The sequence below is a fragment of the Leopardus geoffroyi genome, chromosome D1, assembly GCF_018350155.1.
Source record: "Leopardus geoffroyi isolate Oge1 chromosome D1, O.geoffroyi_Oge1_pat1.0, whole genome shotgun sequence".
NCBI classification, from domain to species: Eukaryota; Metazoa; Chordata; class Mammalia; order Carnivora; family Felidae; genus Leopardus; species Leopardus geoffroyi.
This window is the reverse complement of record NC_059329.1, coordinates 16,490,104-16,510,327: the sequence shown is the minus strand read 5'-3', so window position 1 is coordinate 16,510,327 and position 20,224 is coordinate 16,490,104. Positions and strand designations below refer to the sequence as shown.

At 52.3% G+C, this 20,224-nt stretch overlaps 3 protein-coding genes across 6 annotated transcripts; 2 read left to right on the top strand and 1 right to left on the bottom strand.

Moving 5' to 3' along the window:
• Window positions 1-4,352: 4,352 nt before the first annotated feature.
• DPAGT1 (dolichyl-phosphate N-acetylglucosaminephosphotransferase 1) lies at window positions 4,353-9,648 on the top strand. Of its 2 annotated transcripts, none has more exons than XM_045483112.1 (9): window positions 4,353-4,758; window positions 5,087-5,207; window positions 5,381-5,594; window positions 5,835-5,981; window positions 7,710-7,794; window positions 8,158-8,346; window positions 8,655-8,742; window positions 8,902-9,057; window positions 9,136-9,648. In XM_045483112.1, exons 1-9 carry the CDS (start codon window positions 4,598-4,600, stop codon window positions 9,199-9,201), a joined length of 1,227 nt encoding a protein of 408 aa, XP_045339068.1. In that variant the 5' UTR covers window positions 4,353-4,597; the 3' UTR covers window positions 9,202-9,648. The 2 variants fall into 2 exon arrangements, with proteins under 2 accessions (XP_045339068.1, XP_045339069.1); XM_045483113.1 differs by having other exon boundaries at window positions 4,367-4,758; window positions 5,474-5,594; window positions 8,902-9,059.
• A 685-nt stretch (window positions 9,649-10,333) lies between these two features.
• LOC123600772 (histone H2AX) lies at window positions 10,334-11,702 on the top strand. Its single transcript, XM_045483118.1, has one exon. The coding sequence runs from the start codon at window positions 10,455-10,457 to the stop codon at window positions 10,884-10,886; it is 432 nt and encodes a 143-aa protein (XP_045339074.1). The 5' UTR covers window positions 10,334-10,454; the 3' UTR covers window positions 10,887-11,702.
• A 318-nt stretch (window positions 11,703-12,020) lies between these two features.
• HMBS (hydroxymethylbilane synthase) lies at window positions 12,021-19,854 on the bottom strand. 3 transcript variants are annotated; one of them, XM_045483115.1, is made up of 15 exons: window positions 19,667-19,854; window positions 16,831-16,878; window positions 16,610-16,663; window positions 16,209-16,281; window positions 15,706-15,755; window positions 15,565-15,620; window positions 15,106-15,183; window positions 14,799-14,876; window positions 14,600-14,675; window positions 13,682-13,795; window positions 13,392-13,430; window positions 13,047-13,166; window positions 12,752-12,805; window positions 12,559-12,645; window positions 12,021-12,461 (listed from the first exon to the last, which is right to left on the bottom strand). In XM_045483115.1, the coding sequence occupies exons 3-15, from the start codon at window positions 16,643-16,645 to the stop codon at window positions 12,288-12,290; spliced, it is 1,035 nt and encodes a 344-aa protein (XP_045339071.1). In that variant the 5' UTR covers window positions 16,646-16,663; window positions 16,831-16,878; window positions 19,667-19,854; the 3' UTR covers window positions 12,021-12,287. The 3 variants fall into 3 exon arrangements, with proteins under 3 accessions (XP_045339071.1, XP_045339073.1, XP_045339070.1); XM_045483117.1 differs by having other exon boundaries at window positions 16,835-16,878; XM_045483114.1 differs by lacking the exon at window positions 16,831-16,878.
• Between the last annotated feature and the right edge of the window lie 370 nt (window positions 19,855-20,224).

Below are 20,224 nucleotides of genomic sequence, written 5' to 3'. Positions count from 1 at the left end.
CACCCGCGCTGGGCGGGGCTTGGCGAGCCCGGCGCCCAAGCGCTTAGAGGAGGGCGGGAGGACTACGCCGAGGGGAGGAGGTTCCGGGGTTGAAAATAGGCGGGATCTTTGACCACCCCGCCCCATACTGAAAAAGGGGTACTCCCTCCCCCCCCCCCCCCCCCCCCCGCCCCGAGCTCACAGCAAGAGCAACTTCGCTCACTTGAGGTATCTCCTCTGATTTCCCTTACGCACTTAGATTTCTATAGTTTGGACGCATGTGGGGTTAAGGACATGACCTCCGTGGATGGCGTCGGCTTCTTCTCCCAACACCCCTAGGTGCAGCAGCTTCTTTGGTTCCCATTTCTTGGCCTAAGCTAGGCCCTGGGTGAGTAAATAGGTGCAGAGCATCCCTCCTACATAGAAGTGCCTGGCGGAGGTCCAGGAGACACCGACCAGAAAGAACTTGAACCTAGTAGAGTCTGAGAATAGAACATGGAATATTAATCTCCCTCCACCACCACCACCTCCCTTCTCCTAGCACCTAGGACCCAGGAACACCCTATTAACCTCCTTGCTCGCGTGGGTTTGTTCTGGAGATATTTCCCAAGCCTGGGGCTGCTTCTGTTTTTAAAAATAATATATTTCCATAGTAACAGCTCTTGCCCATGGAGCACGTGTAGAAGAGGTGGTAATGAGAAGGGAGCTGGCAGCGTAGCACTGGACTATCAATAGATTCAGCCAAAACATGTGATGCCATCCAAATATGTGATACCCCAACAAGTGCACACACACACAAAATGATGCTATAGGTACACTCTGGCCTCAGGATCGATCCCTTTTCCTGGATTTAAGGGAGTAGATTCCATCCCTATGGGACAGGAGCTTGTCATTTCCTTCTGGAGGGAGAGGAAGGAAACTCTTGCAACAGAATTAAAAGGAAGCCCCATTCCCCAAGAGGCCCTTCTCCATGTACATATGGCAAAGTGTTCAGCACACAGGGTAACAGGGTAGGTATTAATCTCCCTCCCAAATCCAGTCAGTAGTCCAAAGAAGGAGTATCTGGGAATAAACAATGCCTTCTAAAGTGCAGGGCTGCAGAGTTAGGCAGAATCTGGCAGGTCAGCAACAGGGTTCCTGAGCCAATGGAGGTGGTGGGGTAGCCTGGGATGCTGGGAATTCATTGTAAGAAATGATGGGGGGATGGTTGGTAATGGACTAACCTTGCTGTCGTCCTGCCCATGCATGCGTCATCACTGGACACCAAAAATAATGAAAGATTCCTAGAATGTGGTTTTTTTTAAGTTTATTAAATTTTTAATTTGTATTTAATTTTTATTTTTTTTAGTAATCACTCAACGTGAGGCTCAAACTCATGCCCTCAAGATAAGAGTCGCATGCTCTTCAGCTTGAGCCAGCCAGGTGCCCCTAGAATGTTTCTAATCATTAGGTGAGGAAAAGACATGAAAGGAAGGGAAGAAAGAATCCCAGGCAGGCTCCGCACGGCCGGTACAGAGCCCAAAGTGGGGCTCGAACTCACGAACTGTAAGACCATGACCGAAGCCAAAATCAAGAGTTGGCCGCTTAACCGACTGAGCCACCAGGCGCCCCTGTCATTTAAAAAAGTCTAACAGAAAATATTCCATTATGCATGTCAACACTAAGAATTTCTATACTGTTTCCATCTTTTGAAAACTCATTTTGGGGCGCCTGGGTGGCTCAGTTGGTTAAGCATCCGACTTCAGCTCAGGTCATGATCTCGCAGTCTGTGGGTTCAAGCCCCACGTCGGGGTCTGTGCTGACAGCTCAGAGCCCGGAGCCTGTTTCAGATTCTGTGTCTCCCCCTCTCTTTCTGACCTTCTCCCATTCAAGCTCTGTCTCTCTCTGTCTCAAAAATAAATAAACGTTAAAAAAAATTTTTAAAGAAAACTCATTTCATCTCAATGGAATGGGAGATCTTGGGGCTTGCTTTCAGCTAACAACTTTTGATATACTGATAGGGGAGAGATGGGAAGAAAAGGAAAACGTAGCTCAGCTGCCTGGAAAGAGCCTGGATCCTGCAAGTGTCATTGCCCAGACTATCCAAAGCTGTCTCATGGACTTTGTAGGCACTATAAAACATTTTTGGGGCAGGCTTTGACAGGGAATCAGACTTAACAATAGATTGGCCTTGCTCACTGGGAGGTGCTCAGGGCTCCCTAGTAGGAGACATGCATCTGAGATGTCTCCTTAGCCCAAGAAACCAGCAGAAGCTACTGACAACTCACCTTATCTGTAAATTCTAGGACCAGCTTCAGCGTTCAGGCAAATGCTTTGAACTTTAACCAGGAAAGCCACAAAATTTCAAGTGTGGCCAAGTCCTGTGTTTGTTTCTCCTAACTAGTCTGATAATCAACTGGGCATTTACCATCATGGGTACAAAAATGTTGAGATTATAATGTAAGTACCCAAGTAACCATTTTCTGATGGTAAACATGTATATTGGATGAAAAATCCCTAGTGTCTTGACGTTGAACAAGCCCCCCCCCCCAACCAACCCTGTTCCAGTGGGGGTTGCGGCGGGGGGGGGGGGGGGTTGGCTAATGATCTCTAGAGAAGAAAGAGTCAAATGTTCCCAATGCCAGGTTGGGAAGGAAGATTTATTAGGACTGAACTCCTAATAAAAAAGGAAATAGATACACTCTCCCTCAAACCTCCAGGGAGTCTCAACCTGCTCCTGATCAACAAGATAACTAAATGCTGCCTCCTCTGAGGCTCCCACAAGCTCCTCCTTTCCACCTGCTCCTGGAGTCTCACTTTCCCTATTTGGGAGGCCCTTCCACCCTTGCCACCGACTGAAATCTTTGGAGATGCTACTCTTCAACATCCTCTCACCTCCCCCTAATTGCTCTGTGTGCTCCTATTGTGATTTGACCCTCTTTGAAGACCCAGACTCATTGTGTGTGATGATGCCTTGTATACAGATATCTGTGTGTCCTTAGCCCCATGGGGATCCCCTTAGAACAGAAAACACTCACCTCTGGGGAGTTTCCAGTCTAAGAGGCACCGATACACACACACACACACACACACACACACACGCACAGAGAGAGAGAGAGAGAGAGAGAGAGAGACACTACCAGTGGAATAACAAGTACTTACAATCTGGTGGAATACTATCAAGTACATTACTGGGATTACTTTATATATATAAAATATATTTTATACAGAGATGAGTTTTTTCTTGCTAATTACAGCTGCCTTCAAGTCGAAGGGACATTTCACACCTGGTTTAGAGAGACAGGAGAGACCATCTTTGGCCCCAAAAGTCAACCTGCCTCTGACTCCTGGTGAGCACCATTTTTGAGAATGGACAAAGTGAGGGGATACTTGAGTTGTCTTTGTACACCCTGGTGGTGATTTCCTCTCTGTGGAATGTAAATCATTTTCCACTGAAAGCCTGCTGGTGAATGAAAGGGAAGAAACGGGGGAACCGTTATCTGCAAGGAAATAGGTGCCAAGGAAAAGGCATGGTAACCTAGAGGAAGAAACCTGACTGGCAGTTCCTCAGGCCCACAGGAAACCACGTGTGGGGCTCAGCCTCCTGCTTCCTTAGCTCTTTCCAATGCCACCTTCCAGCTCCACCTCTTAGGTTTGGGAGCTTGGCACAATGCAGTGTTCCAGGACTAAGGAAAGTCAAGTACCAGGTTGAATTCAAGACCTGAGGGCACTCTCAGTCCCTTCAGTGGTTAAGTGCCCCGCTGGGTTGCCCGGCAACTAACAGCTTCGGTGGGGGTAGAAGGCGGGTGGGACTTTGAAAGAAGAGTACCTGAATCAAGGACAAGAAAAACATGGAGTGGGAGGGAGTTTTCAAGTGTCTGGGCTTTAGAATTTACATCATCTTCCAAACTGTAGTTGTGTTTCCAGGAGCCAAGCTGCTTTTACCTTGGCTTCCGACTACGTTGGCAACAAGTTTTCTACCAGGAGCAGGGGTGCTCCTCCTCATCCTCGTCCCTCCTGCCCTTCCCCTTGCCTCCAGGAGCCATCTTCCCGGCTCCAGAGGTACCCCAGAGGAAACGCGGGGTACTGGCCCTTTAAATGTGACCTGAGGCGGCCGGCCGGCCTAAAACTGACGTGGAACCAACAGAAAGCGGCGTCAGACACGTGGGACAAGGAGGTGTTCATTTTGGAACCGGGCAGGGAATTTTTCCGCTTTGGGCTGTACACCTTTAATATGGTCTTAGGAAAGTATCCACTCTTGTTTGTCTTTTTAATTACTTTCCCAATACCCTCGTGGTGACTCAACTCTTGAATAAAAGGGTGAAGTTTAAAATAACACTCCGGTTCCCGCTCTCGTGCCCGCATTAAAAATGGCCGCCACCGCCTCCCACAACGCTGGTTGCTCTGCGAGCAAGATCCGGGAGGAAACCGTGGGAAGGCAAATGCAGTGGGGCCACAGGCGAGGTTGCTCTATAGAGGCCCGCCGGAGTCCCGAGGGCGGCTCAAGTCGGAGTTGTTGGGTTTCGCTCAGGCGGCTGTGGGAAGACGCAGCCACTTCCCCCTGCTGAGGGCCGAGGGCTCCCGCCCAGCTTGCCCTTTAGCTGCGGAGGCGGCGGAGCGGGCCCCCTGGCTGGTCATCATGTGGGCCTTCTCCGAGTTGCCGATGCCGCTGCTGGTGAATTTGTTCGGCTCGCTGCTGGGATTTGTGGCCACAGTCACCCTCATCCCCGCCTTCCGTGGCCACTTCATCGCCGCGCGCCTCTGTGGCCAGGACCTCAACAAAATCGGCCAGCAGCAAATGTGAGCGGCGGCACTCTGGTCCCGGGCGGGAGGCAAGGGCAGAGGAAAAGGGTGGGCCGGGCAGCGGCGGGAACTGGGGTGCCTGAGCGCGGAGACGGAACGCTAACTCCGCAGAGAGCTCCGGGCTCCGGGAGGTGAAGGGCAGAGCTAGTTAACATCGGGAAGGGATGTAGTGGTTTGGGGGACCCTCGTGTGTATCAGGCACTCCAGCACTGGTGCCCTTCCCCCCTTCCCCATTAGATTGCTGTGATGCCTGCACTAGTGAGTGACCACGCCCCCTTTCCTCCCCCCCCCCCCCCCGCCCACCCCTTTTGCTGCTGGGCCACAGCCCAGAGTCCCAGGGAGTGATCAGCGGTGCTGTTTTCCTTATCATCCTCTTCTGCTTCATCCCTTTCCCTTTCCTGAACTGCTTTGTGGAGGAGCAGTGTAAAGCCTTCCCGCACCATGAAGTAAGTGGGTGAGTGGGGGCGGTTGCTTGTTGGCTGGGGGCTGGCAGCTACTTGAGGGAGTCGGGGTTATTTGGGTTTGGGTTGAGGGGCTGAGGAACGTGCGCAAAGACAGGAATTTTTGAAAGGCAAAGTGGGAGTAGGCTTGAGCTGTGACCTGCCCGAGCCTCCCCCAGTTTGTGGCCCTGATAGGTGCGCTCCTTGCCATCTGCTGCATGATTTTCCTGGGCTTCGCGGACGATGTACTGAATCTGCGCTGGCGCCATAAACTGCTGCTGCCTACAGCTGCCTCACTACCTCTTCTCATGGTCTATTTCACCAACTTTGGCAACACGACCGTTGTGGTACCCAAGCCCTTCCGTCCGATTCTTGGCCTGCATCTGGACTTGGGTGAGTAACCCTGCCGCTGCTGACCCTGTGGCCTCTACTTTAGGGCACCTTACGCTGGGAGATACCTAGCAGAGCATCCTTCCTGATGCTCCAGATTCTCCCCTAAGTATCCCTGTCTTGTCCCTGTGTCTTCTCAGATCCTTTCTGTTGCTTCTGTACTTTTTCCTCGCCACTCGTCTCTGAAGAATACCTTTAAACCCTCATTTCTATGAGTGGCACACTCCTGTCTTCTTCCCCCAGGGATCCTGTACTACGTCTACATGGGGCTGCTGGCCGTGTTCTGTACCAATGCCATCAATATCCTAGCAGGAATTAATGGCCTAGAGGCTGGCCAGTCGCTAGTCATTTCTGCTTCTATCATTGTCTTCAATCTGGTGGAGCTGGAAGGTAGGTGGGATTGGGGAGTAGGGAGAGAAGTCTGAGTGTTGAGGAACTTGCCTGATATCTGGCTTTGGGGAGGTTAGGGGAAAAAGCAATATATTCATATTTATTAAATGTGAGAAAAATAGCTGCCCTGTCCTTTATAGCTGGGTTGGCACTAATAGGTAGGTTATGGTCTTCTCCTATTGAACGTAAGCAATTTCACAGAACCTCGGAATCAGACAAGGGTCACTCTGTGACCATGACACAGTAAAACAAAAACCAGATTCCTCCATAACCATGTCTGAATATAGACAAACTGCAAGAACACTGTGCATTAATAAAAATGACTAAGACCTCCCTCTTCTGGCCAACATGGGCAGTTGCTGCTGCTTTCTGATAACTCAGTTCCTGCTAATTCTTAGATAAAATTAAGATACTCAATCACAGAATCACTTCTACTGACAGCACCCAGTCTAGGGCAAAGCTCTGCCTCCTTGCTTTGCCCAGAATTACTTAAATCCTATAATAGGCGCCTCTTACTGAGACATCCCCTGGTTGCCTGTGATGTGTGGTCTCTAATGTCTCCCTTATTATAAGTCAGTAAACCCAGCTTTGACTACAGGTGTGTTTCTGGTGGTCTTTGGCTGATGGATATCAGTAAGTGCCTTTTAAAACTAACTACTTTTGGGGCGCCTGGGTGGCTCAGTCGGTTAAGCTTCCGACTTCGGCTCAGGTCACGATCTCGTGGTCCGCGAGTTCGAGCCCCGCGTCGGGCTCTGGGCTGATGGCTCAGAGCCTGGAGCTTGCTTATGACTCTGTGTCTCCCTCTCTCTCTATCCCTCCCCCGTTCATGCTGTGTCTCTCTCTGTCTCAAAAATAAATAAACGTTAAAAAATAATAATTAAAAAAAAATAATAAAGCTAACTACTTTTAGGGGCATCTAGGTAGCTCAGTAGGTTAAGCGTCTGACTCCATTTTGGCTCAGGTCATGATCTCACAGTTCACGGGATGGAGCCTGGCATCAGGCTCTGTGCTGACGGTGCAGAGCCTACTTGGGATTCTCTCTCTCTCTTTCTGTCTGCTGTTTCCCTGTTGGTTCTCTCAAAATAAATAAACTTCAGAAAAAAAAAAAACTAACAACTTAAAAATTTTTTTTTAATGTTTTTATTTATTTTTTAGAGACAGAGAGTGCAAGCTGGGGAGGGGCAGAGAGAGGGAGACACAGAATCTGAAGCAGACTCCAGGCTGTGAGCTGTCAGCACAAAGCTCAATGTGGGGCTCAAACTTGTGAACCACGAAATCATGACCTGGGCCAAAGTCGTACACTCAACTGACTGAGCCACCCAGGCGCCCCAAAACCAATCACTTTTAAAACATGATCTCATTTAAGCTTTGTAACATGTGGCACGTATTCTCATCAACCGTATTTTACATTTGAGGAAACTGAGGGTTAGAAAATTTAAATGGTCATGATCAAAGTCACACAGGAAGTAAAGCTGATATATCAAACCTCGGTGTGAATGATCTAAACCCAATTGAAGACAGTAACTCATTTAGGAGGGGTTCATGAACAAGGTGGAATATTAGGAGTTGCCTGGGTGACATAAAAGGGGTAGTGTGTTCTTGAATGTGACTGGGAAGAGGTGGAGAATACAGCTTGGAACAGAACTTAAGAGACAGATAAAAATAGGACCAAGGTATGCAGGGGAAATACCTATCAACTTGTGCTTTCTTTTTCCCCTGCTTCCAAAGGTGATTATCGGGATGATCATGTCTTTTCCCTCTACTTCATGATACCCTTTTTTTTCACCACTTTGGGATTGCTCTACCATAACTGGTAAGTAGGCCTGCGGCTAGGGGTAATAACTATTTGAATATGTAGCAAGTATGGTCCTGATCTTGACCCACCTCCTGCTGGAGAGGCTACACCTGTACACACCTGCAGTGAGTGTTTTCCGGGTCTTTAGTCGGTAATATTCTTCAATTACTCTCTATCCAATCATAGTTAGGGACAAGTGCTATAGAGCCCCCAGAAAGAAATGAACTCAGGGCTTTGGGTTCTGGACAGTTGCTGAAAGTGCTGGAGTCTCCTCTGGGCCAGAACTAGAGTCAGGGCTAGCCCAGGGCCCAGGGTACGTGATGTGCGAGAAAAGATTGGTAGTGCCTCCTGCCCCTGGCTCAGATCCTCTCCCCCACACAGGTACCCATCACGGGTGTTTGTGGGAGATACCTTCTGTTACTTTGCTGGCATGACCTTTGCCGTGGTGGGCATCTTGGGACACTTCAGCAAGACCATGCTACTCTTCTTCATGCCCCAGGTGTTCAACTTCCTCTACTCACTGCCTCAGCTCCTGCATATCATACCCTGCCCTCGCCACCGTATGCCCAGGTAGCCACTTTGGGGCTTGAAAGGGACATCATAGCTTTCTCACTTGGGATGCAGAAAAGCCAGCCTTACACATATGCTGTGCAAAGGGAGTGGGCCCAAAGAAGGGCTAACTCTGGCCATGTGGTTAGCACTTATAAATTACAGAGCACGTTTACCTCCATAATCTGATCAGCTCTGATCACACAGTAGTAAGCAGAGCCAGAAGATCTTAGGTTGGTTTCCACATTCAGTGCTCTTCCTATTAATTGGCCACAGTGAGGAGAGTTCTTGTAGTGGCCCAGTCACATAAAGCTCTCTTCCCCCTGCAGACTCAATACCAAGACAGGCAAACTGGAGATGAGCTATTCCAAGTTCAAGACCAAGAGCCTCTCTTTCTTGGGCACCTTTATTCTAAAGGTAACAGGGTAACAAGGAGGTAAGGCTCTAAGCCGCCATCTGGAATTCAGGGACTGGGGAACCTAGGCCTGCATCAGATCCAAGGGGAGTTTGGAAGCATGAAGCAGATCCCCATTGCTGAAGCATGGTTGATGTTCTCTCCACCTCTGATCCTTCCAGGTAGCAGAGAGTCTCCAGCTAGTGACCGTGCACCAGAATGAGAATGAGGACGGTGCCTTCACAGAGTGTAACAACATGACCCTCATCAACTTGGTACTTAAGGTCTTCGGGCCCATGCATGAGAGGAACCTGACCCTGCTGCTGCTGCTGCTCCAGGTGTGGTTGGGGAAGGGCTTAACACTGCCTTGTGTCCCTTTTTCCAGGGTTCTGACTCAAGTGTGTTTCCCCTCACAGATCCTCGGCAGTGCTGTCACCTTCTCCATTCGGTACCAGCTTGTCCGGCTCTTCTACGATGTCTGAGTCCCCTGATCATTGCCCTGTACTGCACGGTCTGCAGGGTTCCTGACTCAGGCCCACCTCTTTCTGGACGCGAAATGCCTCCTGGCCAGGCCTCTCCCACCTTTCATTCTCCTCCAGATTTTGTACTTAGCATTTCCTTTCTGCTGTGATTATTGACATCTAACGACTGTGGATTGGATTTTGGCTATGGCTTCCTTCAACCTGCCACTCTCCCTCTCCATCCCGTCTTTGCAGCCTCCAAAGGTGGGATACTGCAGCTTTTATGCAGTTATCCACAACTCTGACTCTGAAGGAATATGTTGGGCCTGAGAATAGAACCCTGGCTGGGGATAGGGACACGGGCTTGAAGATCACTTGATATCTGACTATAAATTAAGTATTCTGATCAGTAAGAGCAGACTGGGGGGCCAGGTGCTTCCAATGGTGACAATAAAGTGTTGTCTTTTTCTTGTTGTTCCGGTAGGTGTATTTCCTATATGGGCATTTTAGGGTAGATTGGGAGGGTGGGTGGAGGCACCTCCTTCAAGAGGATGCCTCTCTCTCGGCCCCGTCCTTTTTCTTTCAGGGTATCGGGAAGTGAACAAAGAACGGAGACTGGATAGAATATGTTGAATAAATATTGAAGTCCCGCTACTTCAGGTAGCAGGAAAGGCCGTAAGATTGGACTTACCTGCTCTCTGGTGTGGGATAGAATTGGGGTGGCGGGCGAGTCTTATTTATTCCCTCTTCAACTTTACCTTTGCAGGATGGGAGGAGGGAGAAAAAAGAGGGTGACCGAACCTGGAAGGGGAGGCAGTGGCGTTGACCCCTTGCCGTTAAAACTCCTAGGCCCGCAAAGATTTCCCAGAGGCTCTTGAGGTGGCTCAGACTCCACCCTCTTTGTCTTCCGGTTCTGGGCTCCAGCTGGAGCGTTTAAATCTGGCGCCCTTCACATAGATTGGCTACATCAGGGAGTGGCTGGCTGGCTGCGTGCTACCACTCCTCCTCGCCTTTTTCCCCGGGCAAAAGGTTTTCAAATTCGACCAATCGGCGGGCGCGCTCGCTCAGTCGTGGCACGTCACTGAAGGGTTAACTGCAACCAACCGGAGGCGGGTATTAGAGAAAAGGGCCAATCAGGAGGGCGCGGGGGTGTGCCCTGGGGGCTTATAAGGGCGGCCCCTGGGCGCGCGCGGCAGCAGTTGGACTGCGGCGGGCGGCTGTTCGTTGGCCTTTTGGTAGGCGTCCTTCTTTACCGCTTCTCTACCTCGCGCAGCATGTCGGGCCGTGGCAAGACGGGTGGCAAGGCCCGAGCCAAGGCCAAATCGCGCTCGTCGCGCGCCGGCCTCCAGTTTCCAGTGGGCCGCGTGCACCGGCTGCTGCGGAAGGGCCACTACGCCGAACGGGTTGGCGCCGGCGCGCCTGTGTACCTGGCGGCCGTGCTGGAGTACCTCACCGCGGAGATCCTGGAGCTGGCGGGCAACGCGGCCCGCGACAACAAGAAGACGCGGATCATCCCCCGCCACCTGCAGCTGGCCATCCGCAACGACGAGGAGCTCAACAAGCTGCTGGGCGGCGTGACGATCGCCCAGGGAGGCGTCCTGCCCAACATCCAGGCCGTGCTGCTGCCCAAGAAAACCAGCGCCACCGTGGGGCCGAAGGCGCCGGCGGGCGGCAAGAAGGCCACCCAGGCCTCTCAGGAGTACTGAGGGGAGCCCGCGTCGCAGCCGGCCCCCCATGCCACCACAAAGGCCCTTTTAAGGGCCACCACAGCCCTCACGGAAAGAGCTGAGCCACGTCGGGCTCGGGGCGGGAGGCCGCGGCGCTCGGCTCCCCCTCCCGCGTTGTCGTCGTCGCCGCCGCCGCCCGGCCCACCCCTCCCCCGCGCGGGCTCGCGGGTCCTCGCTCTCGGTGTCTCGGGCCGAGGGGCGGCCCCGCTCGCCTGGCGCAGAGACCAGAGAGCTGCGGCTGGGAGGGGGCGCGCACCTGCCCTCCGCGGCGCCCGTGACTCAGCCGCGCCGGCCCCGGAACAGCCGGTGGGCTGCGGTGAGGCCGCGGTGCCTTCTGGAAGAGCAGCTCGCAGCTCTGACGCAGGGCTGAGGCGCGCGCCAGGGCCGGGACTCTATCGCACGCGGTGCGGGAAAGACCGATCGCCGTTCGTCCTGGCAGCCCCCCCCCCGGCTCCCGCCTCCTTCACCCGGGGGGCCGGCCCGCGGCGGGGAATGGGCGGGGAGCCCGGGTTTGCGGGCCGTGGGGACCGCAGGAGGTGTGCGCGCGCCCGCGGTGTGACCGCCGCCGGGCCCTCTGGCTCCGCCGCTCGCCCCACTTCGCTTCCGGCGACTACTCTACCGGGCCACGCGCCTCGTACCAGCACCGGCCCGTGAGTCCCCGTCTGCACTGAGCCTCCGATAGCTTCGGAACTGGAATTTTGCAGCTATAACCCATCCAAGACTAGTACCTTACATATTGGGGAGTTTCAGATGGACTAATTTTGTTTATTAAAGGATTGTTTTTTAAAAACGCAATGTCTGTGGTCGTTCTGTACGAGTTGTAGGGTTGACTTTGTAGACGCCTATCTTCCTGAGGTCGTGGGGGCTGGTGGGGGAGGGGGGCTATCTGATACGTGGCTCACCTGATAGACACACGGGTTAGCCAGAGAGGGGCAAGTCCTAGGTCTGTCTGATCACGGCTTTCTTGGTGTTCCCTGGGAGACCATTTGTTGTTTGAAATAACTAAGGTGGCAGAAACCAAAAATGTCCCAGAAGAACTTTGGACAGACGTCCCAGCCTCTAGAATGAAAGGTTTTCTGTTGATCCTTGACTGCAACCCCACCAAAAGCAAAGTCGCCTTCAGAGCTGGTTTATTAGTTGAGTTGGTTACATTCAAAGGCTGTGGCTTGAACTTTTTCTCTAAAGAGATGAAACCCCCACCTACTGAGGAGGCAAGGCACTCACACAGCCCCAAAGTGAGGCAAGTCCCTGGGAGTCTCTGACCTTGCAGTTCAATCCCCTGGGGTAATCACTCCCCAGTTAGCAGTGAGACCGGGGCACTAGGGCTGGGATGCAGGCACTGCATTATAGCAACCCAGGCAATTGTGCCCCACAGACCAGTTAGTGGGCATCGTTTAGCTGTCGTGCAACATCCAGGATGTTCTTGGCTCCTTTGTTCAGCAACAAGCTGGCCAGGCTGATGCCCAGGTTCTCAGCAGCCAGCTGGGCTTGTCGTGGAATGTTCCGGGCAGTGATCCCCACCAGCTGTGGATCATCCTCTGGGCCATCTTCATGCTAGGTGAGGGAAGGAGGGGGAATTTGGTGAGCACAAAAGAGGAGGTAACATGCAGGTTTGTTTCTCATCCTCTCCCTCACCCTCCAGCTTTGGCACCTGGGCAGTGACACAAATGGTGGCCTGCATGGTCTCTTGCATGCTATCTGAGCCGTCTAGACTCCAGACTCCTCCTGTCAGGTACAGCTGGGAAAGAAAACGGTTATCTCAGCATATTCTGAGAGAACTGGTTAGAAACCTGGGCTCTTGTGGACAACTTGACGTGCACGGGGACAAATGTCACAGTGCTTACTTGCCCATCCTTCACAGCTGTATGCACGGCCACTGGCACACTGCAGCCTCCTTCCTGCAATGAGAAGTTGCCCGGTGAACTCCAAGGACTCTTGCGTCTCCAAGGACTCTGTCACCAGAACCCTCAGAGATAGACTTCTGAAGACATAAGTGAAACAGGCAGGGGCCCAGTCCTGCCTATACATTCAAGAATGAATTACCATGAAATAAAGAGCATCAATTTGAGAAATCTCCCCCATGACTATTCCCAACTCCTCAAGTCCCCACCCCTCCAATCCCCGGAACACAGGTCCTACCAGGTGCCTCAGGAAGGCTCGCTCGGCAATGCAGCGAAGCAGGGTCTCAGGATCATGCAATACACCCACCAGATCCAGGATGTCCTGGTCCTTGGCTCGGACTTCCACGCCCAGGGCCCCCTGAGGGAAAAACAGCCTAAGACATCAGGCCTAATCTTTTCTCAACCAATGGAGCTGAGGATGGGAACCAGCCCACCTCCACCTGCTCCCTGGGGTCTCTTTTAGCCCAGAAATCTCGCAAGCCCTCCCCCTCCCTAGAAATGTTTATGCACAAGGTTGCAAGACCAGCTTTTTGGTTGAGAACAAAAGAGCACATCAACACATGGCTTCCCGGGTCAAACATACCTGACCCACAGCATACATGCACTCCTCTGGGTGGAGTATCTGCAGGGGCAGAATAGGCACTCAAAAGGGTGGAACTGGGGGTACTAAAAGCAGACAGTAGTGAGATGGGGCTTCCCTACCACACAGAAAGCCTAGGTAGGCAAAAGTGGGGGTCTGTCCTCTGATCCCCAATCTTCCCAGCCTGGGACTCACTTCCAGCGCATACCGTTAGAGGCAGGGTGTTCAGAAAGAGAATACAGGCAGGAACAGGGGGAAGATTAACTGGGGATGGAGAAGGGACAGCCCCTTACCTGTCCCACCCGGTGCTGCCAGCCCATGCGCTGCAGGCCAGCTGCAGCCAGGATGATGGCACTGAACTCCTGAAATTCATCCAGCTTCCGAAGGCGTGTGTTGAGATTTCCCCGCTGTGCAGAGACGCTAAGGACCACAAGCGCCGGGCAGTTTGGAGCCTCATGCTGCTGCTCCCCATGCCTGAGTCCTTCTGGATCCAACTAACATCTCACCTTTAGTTTTCAGCTTACTGATAACAGCTAACGTTTACTTAATTACTACATACCAGACACTGATCTAAAGTGCTTTGCATACCTCTACTTAATTTTCACAATGCTATGAGGTAGGTATTATAATTATTTCCATTTTACAGATGAGGAAAATGATACAGACAGGTTGAAGAACTTGCCTGAGATTACAAGATCTCTGGGAAGCATTCCCTGACCCCCAAGTCTGTGTTTATCAATACTCCAGCTAGAAGCTTCTAGAGAATTCCCTACTTCGTGCACTGGAGCACTCAACATGTACTATTTTGAAAATCAGCTTTATGAAACATTCGATATATTTAGAACATCAAAATATAGTAGAATATGAAACAAAAATGGAAGCACCCTCCACCTCCCCTGTTCCCCAGTAATCAATGTTCAGTATCACTCTGTATTATCAATGCTTGTTTGTCTCCAGGCAAAAATGTAAAACTCTATAAGCAAGGACATCGTTGGTCTCACCACTATCCCCAGGGCCAGGCACTGGCCTGGGGCTAAGAAAACATAAAAGGATTAGGGATGGATGGATGGATGGATGGATGGGTAGATGGACAAATAGGGCAGACAGTGGAGGACAGACCTGCTGGTCCATGGTCCACTTCCTCTGGAAGTGGCCCCATGGACCCCATCTTCCTCCCTGGCTACTGCCCCCTCCCTCCTCTGAAAGGATACAATGCTCTTGAACTCCAGGTGTGGGAACTTTCTCTGCAGCTGGGCCGCCCTCCGCAGGGAGCTGGTTCCCACCACACTGTTCAGAGAGAGGGTGTAAAATGAGATTTAACCCAAGAAAGGCATGGTTCCTTTCCTCCTCCTCTTAGCCCTCCGTCTTCTGTGCATGTCCCACCGGGATGTCTATCGGGGCCCCACTCACCTCTTCTCTGGCAAGGTTTCTAGGGTCTTCCCAACAAATTTTGGGTGAAAGACAACGGCATCATAGGGGTTCTCCCGCCTGGAGATGGAGGAAAAGTCACAGAATGAGAAAGAGATCTCGGTTAAGGTCACTTCCAGGGTCTCTTGATAGCCAACTAACTGACATTTTCTGTTTTTGGCCATGCCTGACACCCCTCAGGGCAGAGGAGAGAGCCGTAGAGGCAGAGGGTAGCGTCCCAAAGGGAAAAGCAAAGGTCAACATGATGCCTACCCCCCTGCCCATCCCCCGTGACTCGCAGCGTTCTTACTTGCAGATGGCTCCAATGGTGAAGCCAGGAGGAAGCACAGTGGGCAGGTCCTTCAGGGAGTGAACGACTAAGTCCACTCTAAAGAGACGGGAGAGGGAGGCTAGGAGAAGGGATCCCAGCAGCAGGCCCCCACCCCTCCTCTACCTACACCTGCCTCTACTTCAGTGGTGTGCTTAGAGCACATTAGGAAGCAGGCACGTCTAAGACCTCAGGACCCTGAGACCCGCTCCTCCCCACCCTCCCTCCTGTCCCCAATGCCCCAGCCAATCCTGCCCTCCAGGCAGCCAGATGGCTAGGAACCAGGACACTCCCCTTTTGTGAGGTCTGAAAAACCCACATATGAGCTTCCTTCTAGCCAAGGGTTGAAGCCCCCCAGTCTAGCTGATATCCAGCTCTGATGTGCACTGGGGTCCCAGTGAGAGACTGGGACGGAACCATGCTCTCCCGTCTTTCACATACTCATTCTTTTCCAGCGCGTGTTCCAGCTCCTTGGTAAACAGGCTCTTCTCGCCAATCTGCCGGTCAAGAAAAAGCCTCAGAGTGAATCTTTTGGGGGAAGGAAAGAGAAGGGAGGGAAAGGGATTGGGGGGAATACGTTACCTTAGAGAGCGCAGTATCAAGAATCTTGTCCCCTGTGGTGGACATAGCAACTGAGGAGAGAATCAGTCACGTGCTCATCGATCGGCATTTAATGAGCCCCTACTGAGCCCAGCACTGTACTAAGACTCCTAATGGACACAGGCACCCCCCCCCACCCCCGCCCAATTCCTTGCCCTCTAGGAATGTATGATCTAGGAAGATCAGACACACTCATAAAAAGACCCAAAGCAGAAGATGCAAAATGCCAGGTTAGCCCAGGGAGTCAAAGCTAGAGGTATTCAGAGGAGGAAATGGCCCTCCAAAATGGGGACAGCTAAGAATTCTCTTTTTTGGCGGGGAGGGGGGAACAGCTAAGAATTCTTTTGGGGGGGGGGGGAACAGCTAAGAATTCTTAAAGGCACTGGGACCAAGCTTTGGGCCCAGGGAAAGCCAGCAGTGTTGTGTTTTCCCCTCTGGGGGGAAAGGGCTTCCCTTTAGCTTCCATTCCTGTCCAGAAGACTCACCGATTTCAAACTGCAGGCCTGGGTATAAGGTTTTCAGCACTGCCACCACACTGTCTGTCTGTATGCGAGCCAGCTGGAGGCAAACACTCAGATTAGTCCTATCCTTCCCTGGCACTGCCCCGAGCTCACACCCTCACAGGGTTTGGGAGACTCGGAAGGAATTGGGGTCAGAGAGGTGGCTGAATGCCCACGTAGGAAGGAGAGGGGCCTGGCCTGATCTGCTCAGCCCGGGGACTATCTCTCCACAGAACGCAATATACCATTCTGCGTGGGATTTAACACCCAGCCCCCCACCCCCACCCCGTTTCCTCCATTCCTAACCCTCTCGGCCCCCCAGCTTGCAATACTGTGGAGCACAGAACTCTTGTGACAAACTTGCTCTGCCCAGTAACCGTACTCACCTGGCTTTTTCGGGTACCCACGCGAATCACTCTCATCTTTGGGCTGTTTTCTTCCTGCAGAAAAAGTCCCCAAGTCACAGTCCCTTCTGTTCCTTGTGTGCCTCAACACCTTGTCCAAGAACCAGAATCCCTGGCTTGGAAGAAAAGAACCTCAGCCAGCCCCTGGCCTGTGGCCAGCTGAGCCCTGGAGTGGGAAAGCACTCCAAGACTGGTCCCTTTACCTGCCTCAGCACCTTTTGCCCTCTTCACGGATCCAGAGAAACAGAGACCTGAGGGAAGCAATAGCAGGACCCGCTGTTGCTGTTGCTGCAATAACCGGACACTGGGTCCAGAAGCCCATCCCGGCTAAGGTGCTGGGAGTGCTGCACACAGCCAGGTGGGTAAAGAGATAAGGCCCATCAGCCTGGCCACAGGGAGGGTGGGCCCTGCAGTAGGCAGGGGCAGGGCAGCCGGGGCCTCGAGGGAACTTGCGCTGAGTCACTGAGGACAAGCTCAGTATCCATAATACAGCAGGCACAGGAGAAAGTTTCAGTGCCACCTAGATACTGAGAGCTACCCCACAGGTGCCACACCATGGATTCCCTAATCTGGCTGGAATGTACACATAAAGGACTGGGATCAAACAGATCTTCTGTAGAGTCCAGGTGACCTTGAGCATACCATCCCATTAGTATCAGTTTGTTCATCTATAAAATGAAGAGGTTTGGACTCCAGGATTTTCTGCCGCTGATGTTTAATTTTTTTTTTTTTAATATTTATTTATTTTTGAGAGAGGGAGAGAGACGGAGCATGAGTGGGGGAGGGACAGAGAGAGAGGGAGACACAGAATCGGAAGCAGGCTCCAAGCTCCGAGCTGTCAGCCCAGAGCCCGATGCGGGGCTCAAACTCACAGACTGTGAGATCGTGACCTGAGCCGAAGTCGGACGCTTAACCAATGGAGCCACCCAGGCGCCCCGGTGCCGCTGATGTTTATAAGACTGAAAGGCTGAGCTGCCTACTGTCCATTCACCTAGAGTGCTGCCTCTGGTCTCACCAAGCGGAAATATCAGGAGGTCAGTGACCAAGCTAGGAACTCAAAGGGACATGCCTCTTCCTCCTGCCAGGGCACCCTGGACAAAGGTGTTCAGTGCCTAGTAGGTAGAATTGCGTTCCTCAGTCTCAGGTCCTATTTCTTTCTAGACCAAAGAGTAGCCACTGCAGATAATGTCAACTTTCCCTATTCTGAGATCTTTAACCCATGGAGTTGTTTTGCAGGCAGGATTCTGGGGCCTCTGTTGTTGGGGATGTGACAGCTGGCTGCTCCTGGACCCTAGTCTATTGCATTGCTGTCACATCTCCCATAAATAAACCCTAGGGACCCTGAGCAAATTAGGCTAGGCCTGAAATGCTAAATATGGCCCCTAAATATCTGGGCCACTAGGAGCCCAGAGAAAGAAATCCATGGTCTCAGAAACTGCTGGGTTCAAACAATCCCTGCATCGATTCTGCACAGCATATTTTATTCCATTAAAAAGTTACTTATTGGGGGCGCCTGGGTAGCTCAGTTGGTTAAGCCTCTGACAGGCTCAGGTCATGATCTCACGGTGTGGGAGCTCAAGCCCCCATCAGGCTCCGTGCTGACAGCTCAGAGCCTGGAGCCTGCTTCAGATCCTGTCTCCCTCTCTCTCTATCCTCCCCTGCTCATGCTCTCTCTCTCTCTCAAAAATAAATAAACGTTTTTCAAAAATTGGAAAAAAAAGTTATTTATTGAACATGTATCCTATTGCTTTTAATTTTCATGACAACCTATCAGCTAGACAGGGCAGGATCTCCAGCACCATGTTATGGAAGCAACTGAGGAGTGAAATGACTTGCCCAGAGTCACACAGCTAATAATGGGCAAAAAGTTGTGGAGCTAGAATTTTCCTACTCCTAGTCGAAAATTTTCCTACTCCTAATGCTCAAGAATGTGTGCAATGGTAGGGGTGCCTGAGTGGCTCAGTCGGTTAAGCCTCCGACTTCTGTTCAGGTCATGACCCCTCGGTTGGTGGGTTCCAGCCCCACATCTGGCTCTGTGCTGACAGCCTGGAGGCTGCTTCAGATTCAGTCTCCTTCTCTCTCTGTCCACCGCCCCCCCTCTCAAAAATAAACATTAAAAAAAGAATTTAAAAAGAGAAGAATGTGTGCAATGGCAAAAAATGCCTCTCCTCACCAGCAGGCTGGACAACGGGAGATAAGCATTTTTTAAAATGTTTGAGAGAGAGACAGAGCACTGGGGGGAAGGGCAGAGAGAATGACAGGGGCAAAGGATCAGAAGCAGGCTCTGTGATGACAGCAGAGAGCCCGATGTGGAGCTCGAACTCACGAACCGGCTGAAGTCGGACGCTTAACCGATTGAACCACCCAGGGGCCCCTGCCCATCTCTTTATCTCAGGCTAGCAGTGGCCTCCACTGGCTGTAGTCTGCATCTACACAAGCCCACAGCTCCGGCGCCGAGCTTGGGAGAGGAAGGCGCAAGGGTGGCGCCCCACCCACCATCGTAACCCTAAGGTGTGTCTCAGCTGGGGACTCCTGAGTAGGCCAGGGCTGAGTGACCGCTAAAACGGAAAAAGGGGAGAAGGCGCACTTCCAAGATGTGTGTGTGCAAGTGGAAGACTTGGGGTACACTCTCCTCTCAGGATCCGAAGTGGAACACATTCCTAAAGTGGCCGAATGCTGCCTCGGCCCTGTCTCGTATAAAAGGGTCCCGATCTTGTGTAGACGAACTTATCTGGGCTGTTCACTAAGTCTAGAGTGGATACCAGGACCGGCGGAACCCCACCCAGATCCTCGCAGGGATGGGGGTTTCGTTCCAGACTATCCCTCCACTCTTAATCCCGCCCCACAGCTCCCTGATCTCCCGTCCTTCCTAAGGGCAACCCAGCTACTGGTCCTTTAAAAAACTATTTCGGGAAAAAAAAAAAAATGATGGATAGTCGCTCGGGCCAATAGACGACGGAGGGTGGCAACCTGGGGCCAATCGTTGCCCGGCTAGTCCGGAATGCCGAAGTTGCGAGGATCACCGGCTCAAATACTCACCGCCGTCGCGGCCGCGTTGCCATTGTCAGACATGGCTGTGCTCAGGAGGTAGGTCCGGGAGGTGCCGCCAGGGTCCCCGGGAGTACAGGGAAGCCGGAGGTCCCGGCCAACGGGCACCAGGTGCACGCGGGGTGCGAACTCCTCCTGCAGCCTCAGACTCCGGGCTCTCCGTCACTTCCGGCGCCCGCCCCCGGAGGGGAGGACCACCCTCGGGGCGGGAATTAGAAGGATTGCGACAGACCTGACCTTACCCTTCTGTTACCGCCCCTACTCCACCCGGCTGGTGGGGACCCTGGGGACCCTGTGCGCCCGTCTTTCTTGCTGGAGACCCGGGCCTATTAACCATTCATTATTACTTTTACATATACCTCGTTCTGAGCCGGGAGTACTGATAGTCAATGACTAAGAGATGCTCCCCAGATTTACCCGCAGAGCAGCCCTCCGACGCCACCCAAAGGGCCAAGCCAAAGTTAGCAGGGCCCGAGAGGAAAAGTATTAACTCTAAAATGCTGCGTGTGAAGTAAAGCGTCCTTGGGTAACTTCCATGCCCCTTCCACT

What these genes read in the sequence shown, in the direction of transcription:
- LOC123600772 (XM_045483118.1), top strand. Translation starts at nt 10,455, where the DNA reads ATGTCGGGCCGTGGCAAGACGGGTGGCAAGGCCCGAGCCAAGGCCAAA.
- DPAGT1 (XM_045483112.1), top strand. Translation starts at nt 4,598, where the DNA reads ATGTGGGCCTTCTCCGAGTTGCCGATGCCGCTGCTGGTGAATTTGTTC. An exon ending in CAATCTGGTGGAGCTGGAAG is followed by an intron (nt 5,982 to 7,709) that starts GTAGGTGGGATT and finishes CTGCTTCCAAAG; the next exon opens with GTGATTATCGGGATGATCAT. An exon ending in CCTCGCCACCGTATGCCCAG is followed by an intron (nt 8,347 to 8,654) that starts GTAGCCACTTTG and finishes TTCCCCCTGCAG; the next exon opens with ACTCAATACCAAGACAGGCA.
- HMBS (XM_045483114.1), bottom strand. Translation starts at nt 19,699, where the DNA reads ATGTCTGACAATGGCAACGCGGCCGCGACGGCG. An exon ending in AGGCCTGCAGTTTGAAATCG is followed by an intron (nt 15,756 to 16,208) that starts GTGAGTCTTCTG and finishes TTCTCTCCTCAG; the next exon opens with TTGCTATGTCCACCACAGGG. An exon ending in CACGCGCTGGAAAAGAATGA is followed by an intron (nt 15,184 to 15,564) that starts GTATGTGAAAGA and finishes CCGTCTCTTTAG; the next exon opens with AGTGGACTTAGTCGTTCACT.